The sequence below is a fragment of the Salvelinus namaycush genome, chromosome 39 (genome assembly GCF_016432855.1).
Source record: "Salvelinus namaycush isolate Seneca chromosome 39, SaNama_1.0, whole genome shotgun sequence".
In the NCBI taxonomy this organism is placed as follows: Eukaryota; Metazoa; Chordata; class Actinopteri; order Salmoniformes; family Salmonidae; genus Salvelinus; species Salvelinus namaycush.
In genome coordinates this window covers 18,825,374-18,850,266 of record NC_052345.1, presented here as the reverse complement: position 1 = coordinate 18,850,266, position 24,893 = coordinate 18,825,374, and the positions used below count along the sequence as shown (strand labels likewise).

The window sequence follows — 24,893 nt, the reverse complement described above, 5'->3', positions numbered from 1 at the left end:
CAATTGATTTTGTTTAATAACCTGGATAAGAGCAGCCCGCGGGCCATTTCTGTGCCACGCGGCGACAATTGGAGCCAACAAGGCCAACAGGGTGAGGAGTAACAGCCAAGGATCCTTACGGAGTCACGCTCTTAACAGTGCACCATCTTAGGGGGTAGTTAAAGTGCATTTGGCAACTGCAGACTGACTGATCTACAAATCACCTGGCATCCTAAATGACTACTCCGTGTGACCTGTAGATCGGTCGGTCTGCAGTGGTCGACTGCAATGTAGTCATGTGTCATTTCAAATCAAATGTGTTGCTACATGTGTTTAGCAGATGTTATTGCGGACGCAGCGAAATACTTGTGCTTCTAGCTCTGACAGTGCAGTAATATCTAACAGTTTCACAACATATACTCAAAATACACATAACTCTAAGTAAGGAATGGATTAACAATATATACATATATCAGAGCAGCATTGTACTAAGATAGTGGCATAGTATAGAATATAGTTTATACATATGAGATGGGTGATGCAATATTTAGCCACAATTAAAGTGACTAAGATACCATAGAATAGTATAGAGTACAGTTTATATATATATGAGATGACTAATGCAAAATATGGAGACTTTATTAAAGCGGCTAGTGTTTCATTTCCTTAAAGTGGACAGTGATTCCTAATCTATGTCTATTGGCAGCAGCCTCTGACGTGCTGAAGATGGCTGTTTAACAGTCAGCGGTGTAGTGTATGAGATGGGTGATGCAATATGTAAAAAATGTAAGTGACTTAAGATACCGTAGAAGTGTGGAGTGCAGTTTATAAATATGAGATGAGTAATGCTAGATGCGGAAACATTAAAGTGGCTAGTGATCCATTTCTAAAAGTGGCCAGTGATTCCTAATCTATGTCTATAGGCAGCCGCCTCTGATGTGCTAGTGATGGCTGTTTAACGGTCTGATGGCCTTGAGATAGAAGACGTTTTTCCAGTCTTTCGGTCCCAGCTTTGACACACCTGTACTGACCTCGCCTTCTGGATGATAGCGGGGTGAACAGGCAGTGGCTCGGGTGATTGATGTCCTTTATGATCTTTTTGGCGTTTGTGACGTCGGGTGCTGTAGGTGTCCAGGAGGGCGGGAAGTTTGTCCCCGGCAATGTGTTGGGCAGACTGTGACACCCTCTGGAAAGCCTTGCGGTTGTGGGCGGTGCAGTTGCCATACCAGGCGGTGAAACAGCCCAACAGGATGCTCTCAACTGTGTATCAGTAAACGTTTGTGAGGGTTTTAGGTGTAAAGCCAACATTTCTTTAGCCTCCTGAGGTTGAAGAGGCGATGTTGCACCTTCACCACACTGTCTGTGTACTGTCTGTGAGGGTGGACCATTTCAGTGATGTGTACGCCGAGGAACTTGAAGCTTTTCACCTTCTCCACTGCAGTCCTATCGATGTGGACAGGGGGGTGCTCCCTCTGCTGGTTCCTGAAGTCCACAATCATCTCCTTAGTTTTGTTGATGTTGAGTGAGGTTATTTTCCTGGTGCCACACTCCCAGAGCCCTCACCTCCTCCCTGTAGGATGTCCCGTCATTGTTGGTATTCAAGACTACTACTGTTGTATCGTCTGCAAACTTGATGAATGAGTTGGAGGCGTGCTTGGCCACGTAGTCATGGGTGTACAGGGAGAACAGGAGAGGGCTGAGAACGCACCCTTGTGGAGCCCCAGTGTTGAGGGTCAGTGAAGTGGAGATGTTGTTTCCTACCTTCACCACCTGGACGTGACCCGTCAGGAAGTCCAGGACCCAGTTGCACAGGGCGGGGTCGAGACCGAGGGTCTCAAGCTTAATGATGAGCTTGGAGGGTACTATGGTGTTGAATGCTGAGCTGTAGGCAATGAACAGCATTCTTACATAGGTATGCCTCTTGTCCAGATGGGACATGGCAGTGTGCAGGCGATTGCGTCGTCTGTGGATCTATTGGGGCGGTAAGCAAATTGAAGTGCTTGGCAGGTAAGGTGGAGGTGATATGATCCTTGACTATTTTCTCAAAGCACTTCATGATGACAGAGGTGAGTGCTACGTTGTGATAGTCATTTAGTTCAATTACTTTTGGTACAGAGACAATGGTGGCCATCTTGAAGCATGTGGGGACAACAGACTGGAATAGGGAAAGATTGAATATATCTGTAAACACACCAGCCAGCTGGTCTGTGCATGCTCTGAGGATGTGGCTATGGATACCATCTGGGTCAGCAGCCTTGCGAGGGATGAAGGTGTTCAGCCTGTCCGGAAGCAAGACGTCGGTGTCTGCGACATGGCTGGTTTTCCTTTTATGATATGTGATTGTCTGTAGACCAGGGGTGTCAAACTCATTCCACAGAGGGCCTAGTGTCTGCAGGTTTTTGGTTTTTCCTTTCAATAAAGCCCTAGACAACCAGGTGTGGGGAGTTCCTAACTAATTAGTGATGTTAATTCATCAATCAAGTACAAGGGAGGAGCGAAAACCCGCAGACACTCGGCCCCCCGTGGAATGAGTTTGACACCTGTGCTGTAGACCCTGCCACATACGTCTTGTGTCAGCCGTTGAACTGGGACTCAACTTTCTCCCTATACCAACATTTAGCTTGTTTGATTGCTTTGCGGAGGGAAAAACTACACTGTTTGTACTCTTCCATATTCCCAGTCTTCTTGCCCTGGTTAAATGCGGTGGTTTGAGCTTTCAGTTTTGCACCAATGCTCTCATCTATCAACAGTTTCTGGTTGGGGTAGGTTTTAATGGTCAGTGGGTACATCTCCTATGCACTTCCTGATAAACTCTTTCATCGTACCGGTATGTGTGTCGATCTTATTTTCTGAAGTAACTCTGAACATATCCCAGTCCGCGTGATCAAAACAATCTTGAAGCGTGGATTCCGATTGGTCAGACCAGCGTTGAACAATCCTTACCACGGGTGCCTCCCGTTTGAGTTTCTGCCTATTAGGAGGGGAGGAGCAAGATGGAATCGTGGTCCGATTTGCCGAATGGAGGGCAAGGGAGGGCCTTATATGCATTCTGGAAGGTAGTATAACAATGGACGAGAGTTTTAGCAGCGCGAGTACCACAATCAATATGTTGATAGAATTTCGGGAGCCTTTTCCTCAAATTTGATTTGTTACAATGAATGTGATTTCCAGTTGGCATAAAGTCCAGTGAAGTTCTTTGAGGGCCGTCATGGTATCGGCTTGGGGGGGGGGGGGGATATAGACTGCTGTGGCTATTACGAAAATTATCACCTCGGGAGATAGTCGGCATTTGATTGTGAGACATTCTAGGTCGGGTGGTCTTCAGTTCCTGTATGTTATCACAGTTACACCATAAGTCGTTAATCATAAAACATATTCCTCCACCCTTCCGTGCTTCTACACCTGCATTGCTTGCTGTTTGGGGTTTTAGGCTGGGTTTCTGTACAGGACTTCGAGATATTAGCTGATGTACGAAGGGCTATATAAAATAAACTTGATTTGATTCTGCTTCCCGGAGAGATGTTTGTTCCTGTCGGCGCGATATACTGAAAACCCAACCCGTGAAGCAGAGTATGTTACAATCCCTGGTGTCTCTCTGAAAAGCAACTCACCTTGAACTCATCAACTTTATTAGCCAGAGATTGGACATTAGCGAGTAAAATACTCAGGAGCAGTGGGTGGTGTGCACGCTTCCTAAGTCGGATCAGAAGACCATCCCGAGTACCTCTCCTCCGGCAGTGTTGTTTTGGGTCAGCCTCTGGAATAAGTTAAATTGCTCTGGGGAGAGCAAACAAAGGATCTGCTCCAGGGAAGACGAAATCCTGGAAGTTCTGGTGAGTTACCGCCGCTCTAATATCCAATAGTTCTTCCCGGCTGTAGTTGCTAGTTTATGAACTATCGCGATGATCCGAAGCAAACTGTGCTGGCTCGGATATTTTATGTTCACATTGTCCTTTTAAGCACGGTTACAGCAGCTATGCTGGATACGTAACCAGGTAAGCGCAGTGCAGTTTGGCTCAGTAGTGTGAAAAATCCCTTTATAGGTAGCCTGCTAGAAAAGGTCTTGAGAGCACGGAGACTTTCCCAATACAAAACAAGAAACAACATGACAGCTAACAGCAGGCCAACGGGTTGTTGCCAAAGCGGTATCCTGGATACTGGTGTTCAACACTTTAGTAAAAACATACTGCCGAGATTGACGTCGGCACGGTCTCTCTCCAGTGCTGAACCTTAATACTGAAACGGCTGGAGCAGTCCCCTGGCTCTGTCTGAATTGATGGCAGCGCACACAAACGCTGTGTGTGGAGAGTACGGACCACAAGAGTAGGTGGTCTCTCTAAGGCACAAACAGGTTGTCTGCTCAGATTCCTATTAATCTGGCAACCGACATGGAGAACAGAGCCTGTGCTTACGCCTGTGTGATTACTTAACTCAAAAAGGAAACATTTGTTTAAGTGTATGGATATTTCAATATACCCACATCCATTTTAGATTTCATGACCGTCTCTAGAAATTATGAAATTATGTAAATATTTTCTTTATAAAAACCAGTAGACACTTTAAAAGACAAACAAAAATCGATCAAAACAATTCCAAAGGAGAAGGACCAACCGGGGGCTTTGACAAACTGAGGAGATTTTTGGGGAGACGGGTGTTTGTTTTTATTCCTCTTCCTTACATCAAAATGTGAATTACAGGATTCATAATCCCCGTTTGGTTTTCGGTTTCCCCCGAGGGGCACGAAGAAGGGAGTAGGAAGGAAGTACTTTCTCTCTGGAGAACGCCACAGGGCCCTCTCTTCCATCTCGCTCTGTGGTGCGAGCCTGCCGACATCTCACCCTCCTCCCTCTCTACGCCTCGCTCTCAGCCTGTCGTCATCTGGCCCACATGCTTGAGGACCAGATGACAACTGCCATGAGTTGTAACCCATGGATAACATCACAAGGGCTAGAAAGAAGAAGTCAACAGTGCCGACTAGTAAGAACTGACGACTCCATGTGAAGTTTTTTTTGGTCTTTCTCTTGCATCCACATCCTTTTCTTCGACCATGTCAGTTGTCCTTGCTATGGACTGCAGTGGTGGTAGGGGGTTTTCCTCCGTGAGTTTTTATTTTGTAAACACCCCCCACTAGTCCCAAGGCCCTTTCTTAAAGCAACAGCAAGCCCCCCAGAAACACCCAGGACCTGTATGCCTGATTTTGTCCAACACTGCTACTGAGCAATCAGTTACTTCTCAGTTAGTACTAACTGAAACTTGAAATCAGGTCACCAGTCCAATCGCATCCATCACTAATGTGTCATCGTCACATGATCCAGGTTATAAGAATCAACTGATTATAGTGGTCAAAAACTGTGGGACAGAAACATTACTATACTTACACGGTAAATCAGTTGTACTGGTGACCTGTAATTCCTATTCATATAAAATGAGTACAGTGTTTACAGTAAGAGAAATACTGCATCTGTATATATTCATTAGGCCTACATCAGGTTTACACCGCACCGGGATGCCAGGACTCGCATCTGCTGGTGCCCCAAAGTCACACTTACACACTCATGGTTCCCTGAGTTTTCATTTCATAGCACAAAAAGGTGAACATTTGAGAGGCACAATCAATTTTGCACTGACCCGGAACACATTGTAAGATGGACGAGGTGGATGCCTCAATGCCACTCTCCAGGGAGTTATGTCTGCCAGGCACCTCCTGTTGTTGACAACAATGGTCGAGTGCTTATGGTGCTTAGGCGTGACCCAGGGTGTGGTGCATTTGGCTCCGTAGTTTGCATTACATGGCAAAACAAGCAGGTGTGCATACCATTCCTTACAAGGGAGCCTCTGAATGAGGTCAAAGGGAAGAGGTGTAAACCTGGGCTTTGCTTTGGCCTGTGTTCCCGATGCATGGGAGTGACGCATCATTACTGAAGAAGCATGTATTGTGTCTATCCCACGTATCCACCCAGATTACCCCCAACAAGTGGTGCTGTGTGGCTCAGTTGGCATGGCAAGGCGCTTGCAACGCCAGGGTTATGGGTTCGATTCCCACGGGATACCGGTACAAAAAAGCATGCACTCACTACTTTAAGTCACTCTGCTAAATTGACTAAAATATAAGTTACATTATTTAAACAACGCATCATGGGGTATAAATCCAAAACCTAAAAACCCCAGCCAGCAGCATTACTGCCACAGACTGGGTGGTATTGCTAATGGCAACTGTCAAATGACGCGTGGAGTCTGTTGTGATTTCCACATGACGAGAGCGCTGTGCATTCCCCGCGACATTCGCTCACCTGTCCAGACACGTGAGGAAGCCCGCACCCCCTCCATCTCCAAGAGATGTTGGGAGACTCATCTACGGGAATGTGACACTAACTGCTGACAGGGCTCTTCCGTGATCACACTGCTGCAGGAATATTATACCCGACATTGTCATTTCTTCAGCTCCGCCGCTATAGCGAAGACACAAAGGTGATGCGAGAACATTAGGTCAGAGATACTCCATTAGAACAGCAAGTGGATCAAGAAAAGCTAAACAAATTCCAAGGCGCTCTGTAAAAACCTCTTGAAAGCCTTTTTGGTGTGGGCATATCTTCAAAGAAAGGGTTAAAAACAATAGCCACCAGCACTCTCCAAAAAGAGCAAGAGGGATTTACATTTTTTTTAACAAAAAGGTTTACTGCTAAAAAAAAAATAATGTAAAGACATAAACTGACACTCATCTCAGAAAGCCTCCTGTGCATGGTAGAAACCTATCCACCAATAAATGTTAGACAATAACCAGGTTTCCATCCAACCATATTAATTTGGATGAAATACCTGACACAAATTTACTCCAGAACGCTGCAGCCCGCCTGGTTTTCAACCTTCCCAAGTTCTCCCATGTCACATGATACTTTTCTGGCTAGTGAAATCGATTCGACAATTGCGTTGGAAGCGAATATTGATATAATAAACATGTCGAGGTAAACTTGGCGCCACAAGAGCATAAGTTGTGTTGTCCTCCCACCATGACGTGGAAAAGCATGAATAAGGCAGATCAAATCGTATGTCACATGCGACGAATACAACAGGAATTGTTTCCCCTTACAGTGAAATGCGTACTTACAAGCCCTTACCCAATACTGCAGTTAAGAAAAAGTGTTAAGAAAGTATTTACTAAAGTAAAAAAAAAAGAGGAAAATAGAAAAATAAATAATTAAAGAGCAACAATAAATAATAGTAGCGAGGCTATATACGGGGGGGGGGGGGGGTACGGGTACAGAGTCAATGTTAGGTGGCACAGGTTAGTTGAGGTAAAATGTACATGTAGGTAGAGGTAAAGTTCCTATGCACAGACGAAATATGAGTTATTTATTTTATATTATTTCACCTTTATTTAACCAGGTAGGCCAGTTGAGAACAAGTTCTCATTTACAACTGCGACCTGGCCAAGATTAAGCAAAGCGGTGCGACAAAAAAAATAGGTTACACATGGGATAAACAAAAGTACAGTCAATAACACAATAGGAAAATATATACACAGTGTGTGCAAATGGAGTAAGGAGGTAAGGCAATAAATAGGCCAAGAGTAGCGCAGTAATTACAATTTAGCAAAATAACACTGGAGTGATAGATGTGCAAGTTGAAATACTGGTGTGCAAAAGAGCAACAAAAAAAAGTAAATAAAAACAATATGGGGATGAGGTAGGAAATTGGATGGGCTATTTACAGATGGGCTGTGTACAGATGCAGCGATCGGCAATCTCCTCTGATAGCTGATGCTTAAAGTTAGTGAGGGAGATATAAGTCTCCAACTTCAGCAATTTCTGCAACTCGTTCCAGTCATTGGCAGCAGAGAACTGGAAGGAAAGGCAGCCAAAGGAGGTGTTGGCTTTGGGGATGACCAGTGAGATATACCTGCTGGAGCGCGTGCTACGGGTGGTTGTTTTTATGGTGACCAGTGAGCTGAGGTAAGGCGGAGCTTTACATAGCAAAGACTTATAGATCACCTGGAGCCAGTGGGTCTGGCAACGAATATGTAGCGAGGACCAGCCGACGAGAGCATACAGGTCGCAGTGGTGGGTGGTATATAGGGCTTTGGTGGCAAAACGTAGGACACTGATAGACTGCATCCAATTTGCTGAGTAGAGTGTTGGAGGCTCTTTTGTAAATGACGTCGCCGAAGTCGAGGATCGGTAGGATAGTCAGTTTTACGAGGGTATGTTTGGCAGCGTGAGTGAAGGAGGCTTTGTTGCAAAACAGGAAGCCGATCCTAAATTTAATTTTGGATTGGAGATGCTTAATATGAGTCTGAAAGGAGAGTTTACAGTCTAGCCAGACACCTAGGGATTTGTAGTTGTCAGAACCATCCAGAGAAGTGATGCTAGTCGGGCGGGCGGGTGCGGGCAGCGATCGGTTGAAGAGCATGCATTTAGTTTTACTTGTATTTAAGAGCAATTGGAGGCCACGGAAGGAGTTGTATTGCATTGAAGCTCGTTTGGAGGTTTGTTAACACAGTGTCCAAAGAAGGGCCAGATGTATACAGAATGGTGTCATCTGCGTAGAAGTGGATCAAGGAATCACCGCAGCAAGAGTGACATCATTGATATATACAGAGAAAAGAGTTGGCCCAAGAATTGAACCCTGTGGTACCCCCATAGAGACCGCCAGAGGTCCGGACAACAGGCCCTCCGATTTGACACACTGAACTCTGTCTGAGAAGTAGTTGATGAACCAGGCGAGGCAGTCATTTGAAGAACCAAGGCTGTTGAATGTGCCGAGAAGAATACGGTGATTTACAGATTTGAAATCCTTGGCCAGATCGATGAAGACTGCTGCACAGTACTGTCTTGTATCGATGACAGTTATGATATCGTTTAGTACCTTGAGCGTGGCTGAGGTGCACCCATGACCAGCTCGGAAACCGGATTAAACAGCGGAGAAGGTACGGTGGGATTCGAAATGGTCAGTGATCTGTTTGTTAACTTGGCTTTCGAAGACTTTAGAAAGGCAGGGCAGGATGGATATAGGTCTGTAACAGTTTGGGTCTCGAGTGTCACCCCCTTTGAAGAGGGGGATGACCGGGGCAGCTTTCCAATCTTTAGGAATCTCGGACAATACGAAAGAGAGGTTGAACAGACTAGTAATAAGGGTTGCAACAACGTTAGCGGATAATTTTAGAAAGAGAGGGTCCAGATTGTCTAGTCCGGCTGATTTGTACGGGTCCAGATTTTTCAGCTCTTTCAGAACATCTGCTATCTGGATTTGGGTGAAGGAGAAGATGGGGAGACTTGGGCAAGTAGCTGTGAGGGGTGTGGAGGTGTTGGCCGGGGTAGGGGTAGCCAGGAGGAGAGCATAGCCAGCCATAGAGAAATGCTTACTGAAATTCTAAATTATCGTGGATTTATCGGTGGTGACAGTGTTTCCTAGCCTCAGTGCAGCGGGCACCTGGGAGGAGGTGCTCTTATTCTCCATGGACTTTACAGTGTCCCAAAACATTTTGAAGTTAGAGCTACAGGATGCAAATTTCTATTTGAAAAAGCTAGCCTTTGCTTTCCTAACTGACTGTGTATATTGGTTCCTGACTTCCCTGAAAAGTTGCATATCGTGGGGACTATTCGATGCGAGTGCAGTACGCCACAGGATGTTTTTGTGCTGGTCGAGGGCAGTCAGGTCTGGAGTGAACCAAGGGCTATATCTGTTCTTAGTTCAACCTTTTTTGAAAGGGGCATGCTTATTTAAGATGGTGAGGAAATGACTTTTAAAGAACAACCAGGCATCCTCTACTGACAGGATGAGGTCAATATCCTTCCAGGATACCCAGGCCAGGTCGATTTGAAAGGCCTGCTCATAAAAGTGTTTTAGGGAGTGTTTGACAGTGATGAGGGGTGGTCGTTTGACCGCAGACCCATAACGGATGCAGGCAATGAGGCAGTGATCTCTGAGATAATGATTGAAAACAGCAGAGGTGTATTTGGAGGGCAAGTTGGTCAGGATAATATATCTATGAGGGTGCCCACGTTTACAGATTTAGGGTTGTACCTGGTGGGTTCCTTGATAATTTGTGTGAGATTGAGGGCATCTAGCTTAGATTGTAGGACGGCCGGGGTTTTAAGCATATCCCAGTTTCGGTCACCTAACCGAACGAACTCTGAAGATAGATGGGGGGGGCAATCAATTCACATATGGTGTCCAGGGCACAGATGTGAGCTGAGGGGGGTCTATAACAGTGAGAGACTTATTTCTGGAGATAAAAATAATAATAATTAGAAGCTCGAACTGTTTGGGCATAGACCTGGAAAGAATGACAGAACTCTGCAGGCTAACTTCTCCCCCTTTGGCAGTTCATCTTGACAGAAAGTGTTGTAGTTGGGGATGGAAATCTCAGAATTTTTGGTGGCCTTCCTACACCAGGATTCAGACACGGCAAGGACGTCAGGGTTGGTGGAGTGTGCTAAAGCAGTGAGTAAAACAAACTTAGGGAGGAGGCTTCTGATGTTAACGTGCATGAAACCAAGGCTTTTACGGTTATAGAAGTCAACAAATGAGAGCGCCTGGGGACACACAGGGGCTAACCTCCACATCACCCGAGGAACAGAGGAGGAGTAGGATGAGGGTACGGCTTACAGCTATCAAAACTGGTTGTCTAGTGCGTTGGGGGCAGAGAATAAAAGGAGCAGATTTCTGAGCGTGGTAGGATAGATTCAGGGCATAATGTACAGACGGGTATGGTAGGGTGCTGGTACAGTGGAGGTAAACCTAGGCATTGAGTGACGTTGCATCTCTGGAGGCACTAGTTATGTTAGGTGAGTTTACCGCATGTGTGGGAGGTGGGACAAAAGAGGTATCTGAGGCATGTTGAGTGGGGCTAGGGGCTCTGCAGTAAAATAAAACAATGATAACTACCCTAAACAGTATACAAGGCATATTGACAGAGAGACATAAAGTGAGGCATAAATCAATCACAGGTGTTGATTGGGAGAGCTAGCTAAGACAACAACGGATAAGACAACAACAGCTAATCAGCTAAGACGACAACAACAGGTAAAATGGCGATGAATGGGCAGAGAGGGTCAGTTAACTACACACAGGGCCTGAGTTCGAGGCTGGGGCCAAAATAAACAAACAAAAAATGGAGTACAGTGATTAATGAAGTCCAGCAGGCGTCAGCTATGTAGCCAGGTGATCATAGGGTCCAGTGAACAGCTATAGATGAAATAGGGAAGCCGTTAGGTAGTCATTAATATGCTAACAAGCGGGAGACACGGCGATTCATAAAGTTAGCAGGCCGGGGCTAGCAGAAGCGTCTTCACCGACGTCCGACAAAGGCCAGTTGAGGGTACATCGGACGGAATTACATCGATGCAAAGGTCCAGAGCTTACGGCAGGAATCCCGTAGATGTAGTGGCTTCTAGTCGTGTTAGTGAAGAGTCCGGGAGGCATCAGCTGTGTAGCCGAGTGATCATAGGGTCCACTGAGCAGGCCGGGAGATGGGCTTGGCTCAGGACTAGCTTCGGGGTTGGGCCACTCGGTAGCAGCTAGCTAGCTGCGATGATCTGGGGTAATGGTCCAGAGCTTACGGCAGGAATCTGGTGATGTCGTGGAGAAAAGCAGTCTGATATGCTCAGGGTTGATATCGCGCTGTGCAGACTGGTGGGTATTATTCAGGCTAAAAGCGGACGATGTCTGAGCTAAAGGTAAAGGCCGCTAGCAGTGGCTAACAATGACTAAATAGCTAGTAGCTAATTAGCTGGTTAGCATCTGATGGAAGTTCTAGCTATAAGGTTGAAAAATAGCAGATCCGTATCACATTGGGTAAGGTATATTTAATTAAAAAAATGGAAAAAGAGATTGAAAAATATACAAAAAAATAAGATTTGTTAGAATTATTATTATTTATTTCTTTTTTTTTTTTTTTACACAGGATTTACACGGGACAATGACAAAACACGTCTGCACTGCTACGCCATCTTGGATCATTGTGATGAACTTCACATGGTGGTTTAGTGCACGGTGATGATTAATGCAAATTTCAAAGATATCCAGGGTATTATTTGTTGGCTGAAGACACGATGATCGGTGCTTGGCTGACTACTATAAAATAAAAATCTTATCCATGTCTCATCATACAACATACCTTGTCCACTTTACCAGCGAACTGTTGTCTAGAGCAGTGCTTCCCAACCTTTTACCGTTCCGGGGGCCACCAAATCATTGTTCAAAGCTCGAGGACCAACATTTGCAGAGTCACATTTTAAAACAAAATATCTTGCCGGTCAAAATTTGTCAATTATAGCAGTGAATGTAACAAATTAAAAGGCCTATTAATAAACAATTAGCATTGTGAAAAGTAATGCTAATAATGCTAATAATACCATTAATATTCCCAACTGTTATTCTTTTTGGAAGAAAAAAAACTAAACAAAAAACTAAATTTGCAGACCACATGCAGTACAGTTTGGTATCCACTGGTCTAGAGAGCATGCACCAAAACCAGCTTGGGCAAGTTTGCTATTTATCAAATTCGTTTTTGTAAGAAAACCATCGGCAGAGTAAAGAAATAAAAAAAAATAGTCGGTACATGAAAACTTAAGCGAAAAAAAAGCTTTTTATGTGCACTACATAACTCCTAGCCTTCTATCCGCAACAAGTCAGTTTGATGGAAAAACACCTCTGGTGGGAATATGCGCATATTTATTTGATGCAGATCATATTCACATGAAAATCTGTTGCCATTTGGATGGAAACCTAGCTAATTTGGATTATTTCTATTCTCTCATGCTTTGAGGTGAGGTACCCTTCGTACTGTCACACTTCTACTACACAAATTGCAGGAGAATATATTTCCAAATTCTAATTGGTTTATGAGATATATTTACACCTGACATGTTGTGGCGGGGCCAGAAGTATTTCTGGAGCTGCTAGATGAGTTCCACTGGAGTAGGCCGTCAGCCTCTGGGGCGCTCTCTGTCTCAATTCTCCCCCTCCGCCACCGATCCAGAGGTCAAGAGACTGCTTATAGATGCACTAGTCCCAGTCTGATGGACTCCACACCTTCTCCCCAGAGTGGACAAATTGCTGCCTGGTGTCAATTGATCTCCTGAATGTATGGCGAGTACACCGTGTCATGTCATCATCACATGATGGGAAATGTGCAAAGTCTGAGCAGATAAACATACCTCAGACAGCAGAATGATAATAGTCTGGTCTTATAATATACTACCTCATTACATGGGATAATGGATGGAAAGCCGTAAAACCAGCGATCTGGAATTTGAAGTATGCGCTATGACAGCAAGGTCCAGATTTTGCCTTGACATGCAGTCAGTTATGCATAATCCTAGGCATACCATGTCTACACACAGCAAAGGCTATTGCACAGCGGTCTCTTGACAAAATCATTTAGTTAGTGAGATGAAAGTCTGAAAAATAATACTTAAAAGATAAAGGGGCAATGGAATTACACGCCAAAGCAGTGATACTTTAATAGTAGCCGCGGGCCTTATTCCCCCCATAGCCTATCACTATTTACATAACTTTGCATAATTTAAGTGGCATGATATGACGGCAAACACACTGAAAGCACGGTGGTCTGCAAATCATGAAGTAGAAGGTGTTATTTGGAAAAAGAAAGGTACATTATGCAGAATTATAATTGAGATTGCAGAGTTGGTTGATGCCACCTGTTCTAACTATTGGCCTGTGACCTCTTACCATTTTGAATAAATGGCTCGATCTGATTGAGTATCCACGCACTGAGGGAGGTCCGGCATTGGCTTTGGCACTGTGTTGTGTACAGCATATAAAACTGAATGTCCAAAGACAAAAAATAAAGTGATTCTGAAGTAAAAAATGATTCATGTTGTGAAACTCATGAAGTGCAATCTTTAAAATCATCTGAAGGCCAATGCATTGTGGAATAAAATGCAAAGAAATAACACCGCAAAACAAGTATGAATACTGCAGTTGTTCACGGTGCCAGACAGAACCTTCCGATATAAACACCTGCAAAACACACCGATGGTGTTCATAGTGCTAGCAGGGTGGGCCTCTCGTTAGAATACCAGACATGATTACCGTAATTGCTGGACTATTAAGCGCACCTGAATATAAGCCGCACCCACTGAATTTTTAAAAAATATGTATTTTGTACATAAATAAGCCGCACGTGTATATAAGCCGCAGGTGCCTACCGGTACATTGAAACAAATGAACTTTACACAGCCTTTAAACGAAACACGGCTTGTAACAAAAATAAATAGGCTTTTAAACGAAACACGGCTTGTAACAAAAATAAATAGGCTTTAACGAAACACAGCTTGTAACAAAAATAAATACCTAGGCTTTAACGAAACACGGCTTGTAACAAAAATAAAAAAAATAGCAGTAAACAGTAGCCTACCAAGAAAGTCATTGGTCACTATCTTCCTCCTCCTGTGCACTGAAACCACTGAAGTCATCTCCTTCGGTGTCGGAGTTGAATAGCCTCAGAATTGCTTCATCCGATGTTGGATTGTTTTCATTGTCGCTCTCGTCACTTTCATCCGGAGGCAAATTCCCCGCTGAGCTCATGCTGCCCTCTTCAACACGCAGCAGTCCAGCCTTTCGAAACCCGTTGATGATAGTGGATCTTTTGACAATGCTCCACGCTGTCAGGACCCACTGGCAGACTTGACCATAAGTTGCTCTTCGCATGCGGCCCGTTTTAGTGAAGGATTTCTCCCCACTTGTCATCCAAGCCTCCCACTGAACACGGAGCGCCACCTTAAATGCACGATTTACACTGATGTCGAGTGGCTGCAAATACTTTGTTGTGCCCCCAGGAATCACAGCTGGAATTGAGTTTGTCCTCTTGATGGCTTCTTTCACAGAATCTGTTGTGGGCCCTCATGCTGTCCAACACGAGTAATGCCTTGTTCTTGTGAAAGAATCCTCCCGGTCGCTTGCCGTAACACTCCGTATGCCATTCATGCATTAGGCTTTCCGTCATCCATCCTTTCTTGTTGACTTTCACAACAATTCCTCTCGGGAATTTTTCTTTTGGCATCGTCATGCGTTTGAAAATCAACATCGGTGGAAGCTTTTCTCCCGATGCCGTGCAGCTCAGGACACAGGTGAAGTGCGTTTTTTCATGCCCAGTTGTTTTCAGCGTGATGGATGATTCGCCTTTCCTGTTGACAGTCCGAGTGAGAGGCAGGTCAAACGTCAGAGGAACCTCGTCCATATTTATGATGTCGTGCGGGCCGATGGAATGCTCCGCTATCTTTGCATCAGTGAATTTACGGAAGTTTGAAACTTTTTCCTCGTAGTCGGGAGGGAGCTGCTGACACAGACTCGTCCGTACCCTGATGGACAGGCCTTTACGTCTCATAAATCTTAGACACCACGATGGTCCACCTCTAAAATCCTCAAACTTCAGTGCGGTGGCGATTGTTTTGGCTTTCAGTCGGATCTGCACAGTTGAAACACCTCGGCCGTCTGCTCTCTGTGTGTTGACCCAGTCTTCAAGCTCATTTTCTAATTCGGGCCATCTGCTTTTCTTCCCTCTGAAAGCTTTTGTTGTCTTTCTGCACTGAGTCAGTTGCTCATGCTGCTGTTTCCAACGTCTTATCATAGACTCATTAAGGCCAAGCTCCCGTGCAGCAGCTCTATTTCCCTTTCCAACAGCCAGATCGATCGCCTTCAACTTGAAAGCTGCATCATATGCATTTCTCCGTGTCTTTGCCATGATGAGGGTGACAAAATGACTACCGTAATCAGAATGATGGCAAGTTTGAGCGCGCTCGATTTGCGTCACATTATGTGACGGTGCTCAGTTTTTTGGCGGCATGAATTTGTGAAAGCGGGAAAAATCCATAAATTAGCCGCGTCATTGTATAAAGCGCGAGGTTCATAGCGTGGGAAAAAAGTAGCGGCTTATAGTCCGGAAATTACGGTACTCATAGGCTGGAGGGGCTGGGCTACTGTAAACCCAACCGCCTGAGAGAACACTCTCTGACTACATCCCAAATGGCACCCTATTCCCTTTAAAAGTGCAATTCTTTTGACCAGCACCCATAGGTATCTGGTAAAAAAAAGTAGTGCACTAAATAGTGAATGAGTGCCATTGGAGACGCACACTCTCCTTCAGAGAGAACTTTTTCACACATTCTCAAATGGACATACTGTACCAGGGCGGTCGAAGGGAGTCATTGGAATAAACACTTGTGGGGAAATTACAAAATGTGATGACCCAGAAAAGGCGTAACACGTCAACTAGTATACTAGTCAGTGTGGTGGAGTATGTACACACAAAAAAATGCTGGGGAGGCAGCATTTCAAGGATGTGTGTGTTTGAAATGCCTGACTGGATGGCACCCCCTCCCACACCTCACCAGCACTGGGTAATAGCTGCCTGAGATTCAGCCTGGGCAGTCGGGAGCTTGCTCCTGTGAAAAACACAGGGCTCTGTTTTAACGATGGGGCAGGGAGCCACGACATTCGCAGTGTCAGCTCTGTGGCATGAGTCACTTAAAAACAAACTCAAACTGGTTTTTAATGGGCCATTGAAGAACACACGGAAGACGACAAGCCGTGAGATCAGAAAGATCCCAACAACGCAGGCAGCCTCTGGACGAGGAAAAGGACTATATCTGAGGGAGTTGAATACCAAATGCTGACAGGCATCTCAGATGGAGGGGGGGGGGGGGGGGGCTGCTTAGTGCACGCAAAGGCAAAGAATTAGGCTGAACAGGCCGATGTATTGTCTTCCTCAGAGACCCAGCACTTACATGAAGTGTGGGTTATGTAGAAAAGAAGAGAAAAAAAAACCAGTGAGATCTCCCAACAGGAGCTGGTGAACATTGATCGGTTCTTTCTCCCATTGGTTGTTTCTTTCTGCACCAACTCCCGTCTTCGCCTTCTCTGCAACGTATTTATAGTGTGGGGAATAGAGAAGGAAAAGTGGTGATGATGCCAGACATCCTCTGGGGCAAAGGAGGAGCAGAGGCAGAGAGAAGCTCATAGTGATTCTTTAACCCACTCTTACACACACACTCAATGTGATGTCATGGATTCCCAGTGTTGTGCAACAGCAGTACTTCGGGGTCAAAACGCTAGGCCAGTCAGTGCCTGTCGGTGATCCTCGGATGTTATTGTCCAACTCCGACAGCAAAGGTCACAAAGGCAGCCATTTCGAATAGGACCCAGCCCAGAGAAAAACACACACACACACAGTGGCAAGAAAAAGTATGCGAACCCTTAGGAAATACCAGGATTTCTGCATAAATTGGTCATAAAATTTGATCTGATCTTCATCTAAGTCACAACAACAGACAAACACAGTCTGCTTAAACTAATAACACAAACAATTACACGTTTTCATGTCTTTATTGAACACACTGTGTAAACATTCACAGTGCAGGATGGAAAAGGTTTTGGATGTAATAACTGGTTGACCCTCCTTTGCAGCAATAAACTCAAATGTTTTCTGTAGTTGCGGAACTGTTTCACTTCAGCAATATTCTTGGGATGTCTGGTGTGAACTGCTCTTGAGGTCATGCCACAACATCGCAAATCGGATTGAGGTCAGGACTCTGACTAGGCAACTCCAAAAGGCGTATTTTCTTCTGTTGAAGCCATTCTGTTGTTGATTTACTTCTGTGTTTTGGGTCGTTGTCCTGTTGCGTCACCCAACTTCTGTTGAGCTTCAATTGGCGGACATATAGCCTTACATTCTCCTGCAAAACATCCAGGTGCAACTTTGCAAAACTTCAGATGTGCAGCAATGGTTTTTTTTGGACCGCAGTGGCTTCTTCCGTAGTGTCCTCACATGAACACCATTCTTGTTTAGTGTTTTACATATCGGAGACTCGGCAACAGAGATGTTAGCATGTTCCAGACATTTCTGTAAGACTTTAGCTGACACTCTCAGATTCTTCTTAACCTCATTGAGCATTCTGCGCTGTGCTCTTGCAGTAATCTTTGCAGGACAGCCACTCATAGGGAGAGTAGCAACAGTGCTGAATTTACTCCATTTATAGACAATTTGTCTTACCGTGGACTGATGAACATCAAAGCTTTTAGAGATAGTTTTGTAACCCTTTCCAGCTTTATGCAAGTCAACAATTCTTAATCTTATGTCTTCTGAGATCTCTTTTGTTCAAGGCATAGTTCACATCAGGCAATGTTTCTTGTGAATAGCAAACTCACATTTTGTGAGTGTTTTTTATAGGGCAAGGCAGCTCTAACCAACATCTCCATTCTTGTCTCATTGATTGGACTCCAGGTTAGCTGACTCCTGACTCCAATTAGCTTTCGGCGAAGTCATTAGCCTAGGGGTTCACACACTTTTTCCAACCTACACTGTGAATGTTTAAATGATGTATTCAATATAAACAAGAAAAATACAATCATTTGTGTGTTATTAGTTTAAGCACACTATGTTTTTCTATTGTTGTGACTTAGATGAAGATCAGATCAAATTTGATGATGACCAATTTATGCAGAAATCTATGTAATTCCAAAGGGTTCACATACTTTTGTGTATATATATACAGTGGCAAGAAAAAGTATGTGGACACCCCTTCAAATTAGTGGCTTTGGGTATTTCAGCAACACGCGTTGCTGACAGGTATATAAAATCAAGCACACAGCCATGCAATCTCCATAGACAAACATTGGCAGTAGAATGGCCTTACTGAAGAGCTCAGTGACTTTCAAAATGTCACCGTCATAGGACGGCACCTTTCCAATAAGTCATTTTGTCAAATTTCTGCCCTGCTAGAGCTGCCCCGGTCAACTGTAAGTGCTGTTATTGTGAAGTGGAAACATCTAGGAGCAACATCGGCTCAGCCGAAGTGGTAGGCCACACAAGCTCACAGAACAGGACCACCGATTGCTGAAGCGAGTAAAAATTGTCTGTTCTAGGTTGCAACACTCACTACCTAGTTCCAAACTGCCTCCGGAAGCAATGTCAGCACAATAACTTTTTGTTTCCATGACCGAGCAGCCACATAACAAGCCTGAGATCACCATGCACAATGCCAAGCGTTGGCTGGAGTGGTGTAAAGCTCGCCACCATTGGACTCTGGAGCAGTGGAAACGTGTTCTCTGGAGTGATGAATCACGCTTCACCATCTGGCACACTGAGGACGAGTCTGGGTTTGGCGGACGCCAGGAGAATGCTGCCTGCCCCAATAAAGTGCCAACTGTAAAGTTTGGTGGAGGAGGAATAATGGTCTGTGGCTGTTTTTCATGGTTTGGGCTAGGCCTCTTAGTTTTAGTGAAGGGAAATCTTAATGATACAGCATACAATGACGTTCTAGACTGTTCTGTGCTTCCAACTTTGTGGCAACAGTTTGGGGAACAGCCTTTCCTGTTTCAACATGACAATGCCCCCATGCACAACGTGAGGTCCATACAGAAATGGGTTGTCTAGATTGGTGTGGAATAATTTGACTAGCCTGCACAGAGCCCTGACCTCAACCCCATCGAACACCTTCGGGATGAATTGGAACTCCTACTGCGAGTCAGGCCTAATCTCCCAACACCAGTGCCCAACCTCACTAATGCTCTTGTGGCTGAATGGAAGCAAGTCCCCGCAGCAATGTTCCAACATCTAGGGGAAAGCCTTGCCAGAAGAGTGGCTGTTATAGGAGCAAAGGGGGGGGGGGGGGGGGGGGGGGGGGATTAACTCCATATTAATGCCCATAATTTTGGAATGAGATGTTCTACAAGCAGGTGTTCACATACTTTTGGTCATGTAGTGTCATACGAAATGGGTGATTCACATCAACAAAATAATACAAACCATACAAAACGTAACATATAACACTAAATATAGTGTCTAGGATTTACTTACAGAATAATACGAAATAATACGACCAGGTTGGTGTGTCACAACACTCTAGCACAAGGACATGGAAACAGAGAGTTGGGTGACCACCGGTGTCCACATACTAGTGACTAACTAACGTTAAAAAACATTTTAAAAAAGCTCTCAGTGCAGTCAATGTTGAGCGCTCTGTGGTGGGCATTCCCCACCCACGTTTTAACACAGGCACTTCCAGGTCAGCTTGTTGAGTAGGGCCCTAACGAAGGTTCAGAAACATCTCCATCTGCTCTGTCCAATTCAATTATTCTCCAGTAGTTTCTAGAAGCAAAACGCTTTCGTCACACCCCTTGACCTTTTCCACATTTAGTCGTTTTAGAAATTGGGACTAATTTCATTGTCTTTTTTTATTATAAAAAATAAAATATTTACGGTCTACACAAAATACTCTGTCAATGAGAAAGAACATTTCAAAATATTATTTAAATACCAATGAAAAATAGAACACTAATATATCTTGATTAGATAAGTATTCAACCCCCCCCCCCCCCCCCACATGTTAGAATCACTTTTGGCAGCGATTACAGCTGTGAGTCTTTTTGGGTCTATGAGCTTTGCACACCTGGATTTTACAATATTTGCCAATTATTATTTTGTCAACTCTTGCTCTGTCATTGGTTGTTGACCAAGACTTGCCATAGATTTACAAGCTGATTTAAATCAAAACTGTAACTAGGCCACTCAAGAACATTCAATATCATCTTTGTAAGCAACTCCAGTGTAGATATGGCCTTGTGTTTTAGAGTATTATCCTGCTGAAAGGTGAATTTGTCTCCCAGTGTCTGTTGGAAAGCAGTCTGAACCAGGTTTTCCTCTAGGATTTTGTGCTTAACTCTATTCGGGTTTCTTTTTATCCAAAAAAACACCCTAGTCCTTCAGGTGATGAGCATATCCATAACATGATGCAGCCAACACCATGCTTGAAAATATGACCGAGTGGTACTCAGCTTTGTATTCAGGAAAAAAAGTGAGTTTCTTTGCAACATTTGTTGCAGTATTACTTTAGTGCTTTATTGCAAACAGGACGCATGTTTTGGACAATTTTTTATTCTGTACTGACTTCCTTCTTTTCACTTTGTCATTTAGGTTAGTATTGTGCAGTAACTACAATGTTGTTGATCCATTCTCAGTTTTCACCTATCACAGCCATGAAACTCTGTAACTGTTTTAAAGTCACCATTGGCCTCATGGTGAAATCCCTAAGTGGTTCCGTCCTCTCTGGGAACTGAGTTAGGAAGTACACCTGTATCTTTGTAGTGACTGGGTGTATTGAGACACCATCCAAAGTGTAATTAATATCTTCACCTTGCTGAAAGAGATATTCAGTGTCTGCTTTTTTTTGTTTGTTACTAATCTACCAATAAGTGCCCTTCTTTGCGAGGCATTTGAAAAGCTCCCTGGTCTTTGTGGTTGAATCTGTGCTCGAAATTCACTACTCAACTGAGGGACCTTACAGATAATTGTATGCGTTGGGTAAAACCAGAGATTGGATAATCATTCAAATAAGTGTTACGAACTACACTGAACAAAAACATGTAAAGTGCTGGTCCCATGTTTCACGAGCCGAAATAAAAGATCCCAGAAATGTTCCATACGAACTAAAAGCTTATTTCTCTCAAATGTTCTGCACAAATTTGTTTACATTCCTGTTAGTGAGCATTTGGTGCCGAGGAGTCTTTCTGTCTGTAATAAAGCCCTTTTGTGGGGGAAAAACGAATTCTGATTGGCTAAGCCTGGCTCCCCAGTGGGTGGGCCTATGCCCTCCCAGGCCCACACAGTCATGTGAAATCCATAGATTAGGGCCTAATGAATTTATTTCAAATGACATGTTTTCCTTGTCTGAACTGTAACTCAGCAAAATCTTTGTAATTGTTGCATGTTACGTTTACATTTTTGTTCAGTATATTATTGTACAAAGTGAGTACATGCAACTTATTAGGGTACTTGTTAAGCACATTTCTTTTGACCTGAACACATTTAGGCTTGCCATAACAAAGGGGTTGAATACTTATTGACTCAAGACATTTCCGTGTTTCATTTTTTATTAATTACATTTTTGTAAAAATGTCTGAAAACAAAATTCCACTTTAAAAATCAGGCTGCAACAACATGCGGAAAAGGTCAAGGGGTGTGAATACCTTCCAAAGGCACTGTATATCCTGTCTATTAGATTTTTACATTTGCTCAGCTAAGACTTTAATGGAATGCAGGGTCGCTACTACACTATATAATGGAATGGTAGCAGAACAAATGCATTAAGATATGAAATTGGTTTCTGCTCAATGCCAGTTGAGCAGTTCTGACACTCATTTGTCGCTTGCCAATGAGCTCCCTCTACTACTGATAAGCACTTGAAGTAAATGGGAAGGAAAATTTAAAAAACCTACTCCAGAATCAGCCGGGTATCTGCAATACCGATAATACAACTTCGACATCTAGGCCTATTCGCTCTTCTTCATAAAGGCACAATAAGAAAGAAATGAAAGCCTGCTTTGATTGAGGCAGAACATTCTCAAAGTAAATGATGCACAAATGCCACGTACAGTTACACATAATTAATTTAGAATCTGATGAAGCATTGCCCTTTAAAATTTAAAAAATGCCTATTGAAATTTATGAATGCACCATCATAAAAGCCATAAGTTGTGCTGTAAATTATGTAATAGGTAAGAGCAGCAGAGAAAGCTTGAGTCATTTCTGGAGAGCGCAATTAGCTAGCCTAGGCAGCGATTGTGCAGATCTAGCGCCAATGTACTATCATCTAGCTTTAATGGCCTGAAGGTAGAATAAAACTGGAAAATAAGCATACTTTCTTTATGAACCATTTTTTGACAATTTTGGATGTTGCACACCCTTGGCTGAACACAGTGTACAACATCCTAAATTGTCATAAAATCCAAAAATGTTGGTGGAAAATTGTGTTTCATAACTAAGGTATGCATATTTTCCCTGTTTATTCCCCACCTTCTTTCCATTTAAGCTAGTTAAGTAGGAAAGTTATACCTTCGCAGCCTGAATAGAGGATACCTTATGTACGAGCCAGTCTACAGTGGACACAAGTGTATTATCAGGAATGCACATCAAGCCTAGACAATTGTGCAGATCTAGCGCCCACGCACTATTGGCTGCGTAGGCTAGCACTTAGCTTGGCACTGCCCTTGGTTAGCAATGTTTGGAGGCGCTCACATACACTGAACAAAAATATAAACGCAACACGAAAAGTGTTGGTCCCATGTTTCATGAGCTGAAATAAAAGATCCCAGAAATGTTCTCTCAAATTGTGCACAAAATTGTTTACCTCCCTGTTAGTGAGCATTTCTCCTTTGCCAAGATAATCCATCCACCTGACAGGTGTGGCATATCAAGAAGCTGATTAAACAGCATGATCATTACACAGGTGCACCTTGTGCTGGGGACAATAAAAGGCCACTTGTCACAATAAAATGTGCAATTGTCACAACACAATGCCACAGATGTCTCAAGTTGAGGGAGCATGCGATTGGCATGCTGACTAAAGGAATGTCCACCAGAGCTGTTGCCAGATAATTGAATGTTCATTTCTCTACCATAAGCCTCCTCCAATGTCATTTAAGAGAATTTGGCAGGCCTCACAACCGCAGACCACGTGATGGCGAGTGGTTTGGTGATGTCAACATTGTGAACAGTGTCCCATGGTGGCGGTGGGGTTATGGCAATTGGAATGCACAGAGATACCGTGACGAGATCCTGAGGCCCAATGTCATGCCATTCATCCGCCTCCATCACCTCATGTTTTAGCATGATAATACACGGCCATGTCGGAAGGATCTGTACACAATTCCTGGAATCTATAAAATGTCCCTGGTCTTCCATGGCCTGCACACTCACCAGAAACGTCACCCATTGAGCATGTTTGAGATGCTCTGGGTCGACGTGTACGACAGTATGTTCCAGTTCCCGCCAATCAACACAATCAACAGCCTGATCAACTATATGCAAAGGAGATGTCACACTGCATGAGGCAAATGATGGTCACACCACATACTGACTGGTTCTGATCCACGCCCCTACCTTTTTGTTTTTAAGGTATCTGTGACCAACAGATGCATATCTGTATTACCAGTCATGTGAAATCCAAAGATTAGTGCCTGATGAATTTATTTCAATTGACTGATTTCCTTATATTAACTGTAACTCAGTAAATTGTTTGAAATTGTTGCGTTTATATTTATTTTTTTACACTGCAAGCTACAACTCAATCAAGGCCTGCACATCACATTATGCTAAAAGCCTTACCTCTGATATATTTACGACATGGCATTTAAGAGAAGTCGTAAGGCACAATAAAGACTCATGTCACTGACTATTGAGTGCATGAATCAACTTCACTGTTCATCAGAATCATTTTTATATTATTCAACCGACTTAGCACAGGGTTTCCCATGACCGAGGTTGGGAAACCTGTGCTATAGCGACAAACGTCATCCGACCAAGAGCACTCTAGTAGCTACGTAGCTCGAGCAGTTCTCGCCACAAAGACCGTAGCGCGCGAGTAAGCTTCCTGACACAAATTTCAATCTTCCTAGGGCGGACTCAACACCGTAACCCCCCCACCAAAAATAAGCAGGGCATTTTGACGTGGTTTACCTGCAATTCGGCTCGCTCCACCTCCCATTGCGCTCTATCCACCTCGAAGCGGGCCCATTCGTGTTGCAGAAAGTGCAATATCCCCGGAATGTTGTAATGAGCCCTGGCCGCCTCTCCGCCACCGACGTCGCCCGGCTGCTGCGGTCCTTTGCCAGCGCCTGGCAAACCCGAGTTGTTGTTGTTGTTGTTAAAGAACACGCCGGGCCCTGCCTGTTCGTCCATGCCCAGGCCAGGTGTGTGGGTTCAGTTCGCACAAGCTGGCACGACTGTGCTCAGACGGATGGGTTTTCCTTTAACCGCCCCTGTGATATGAAATGGAAAGGAAATAGCTACCTACAGCTCTCTCTACTGGGCAGGCACATTCATGTCTGAGCAGCCAGCTGTCAATTGATGACGTTCACACTCAGCTCCCACCCACATCCAGTGTTTTCTTTACCCA

General features: G+C 44.1%; 1 protein-coding gene across 1 annotated transcript in view; it reads right to left on the bottom strand.

The window, feature by feature from the left end:
• Positions 1 to 24,676, bottom strand: part of LOC120032738 (striatin-like) — a 108,180-nt gene extending 83,504 nt beyond the window's left edge. Inside the window, exon 1 of the mRNA XM_038978925.1 lies at positions 24,455 to 24,676. Coding sequence (XP_038834853.1) covers positions 24,455 to 24,676 — 222 coding nt within the window. The remainder of the gene's footprint in view (positions 1 to 24,454) is intronic.
• Between the last annotated feature and the right edge of the window lie 217 nt (positions 24,677 to 24,893).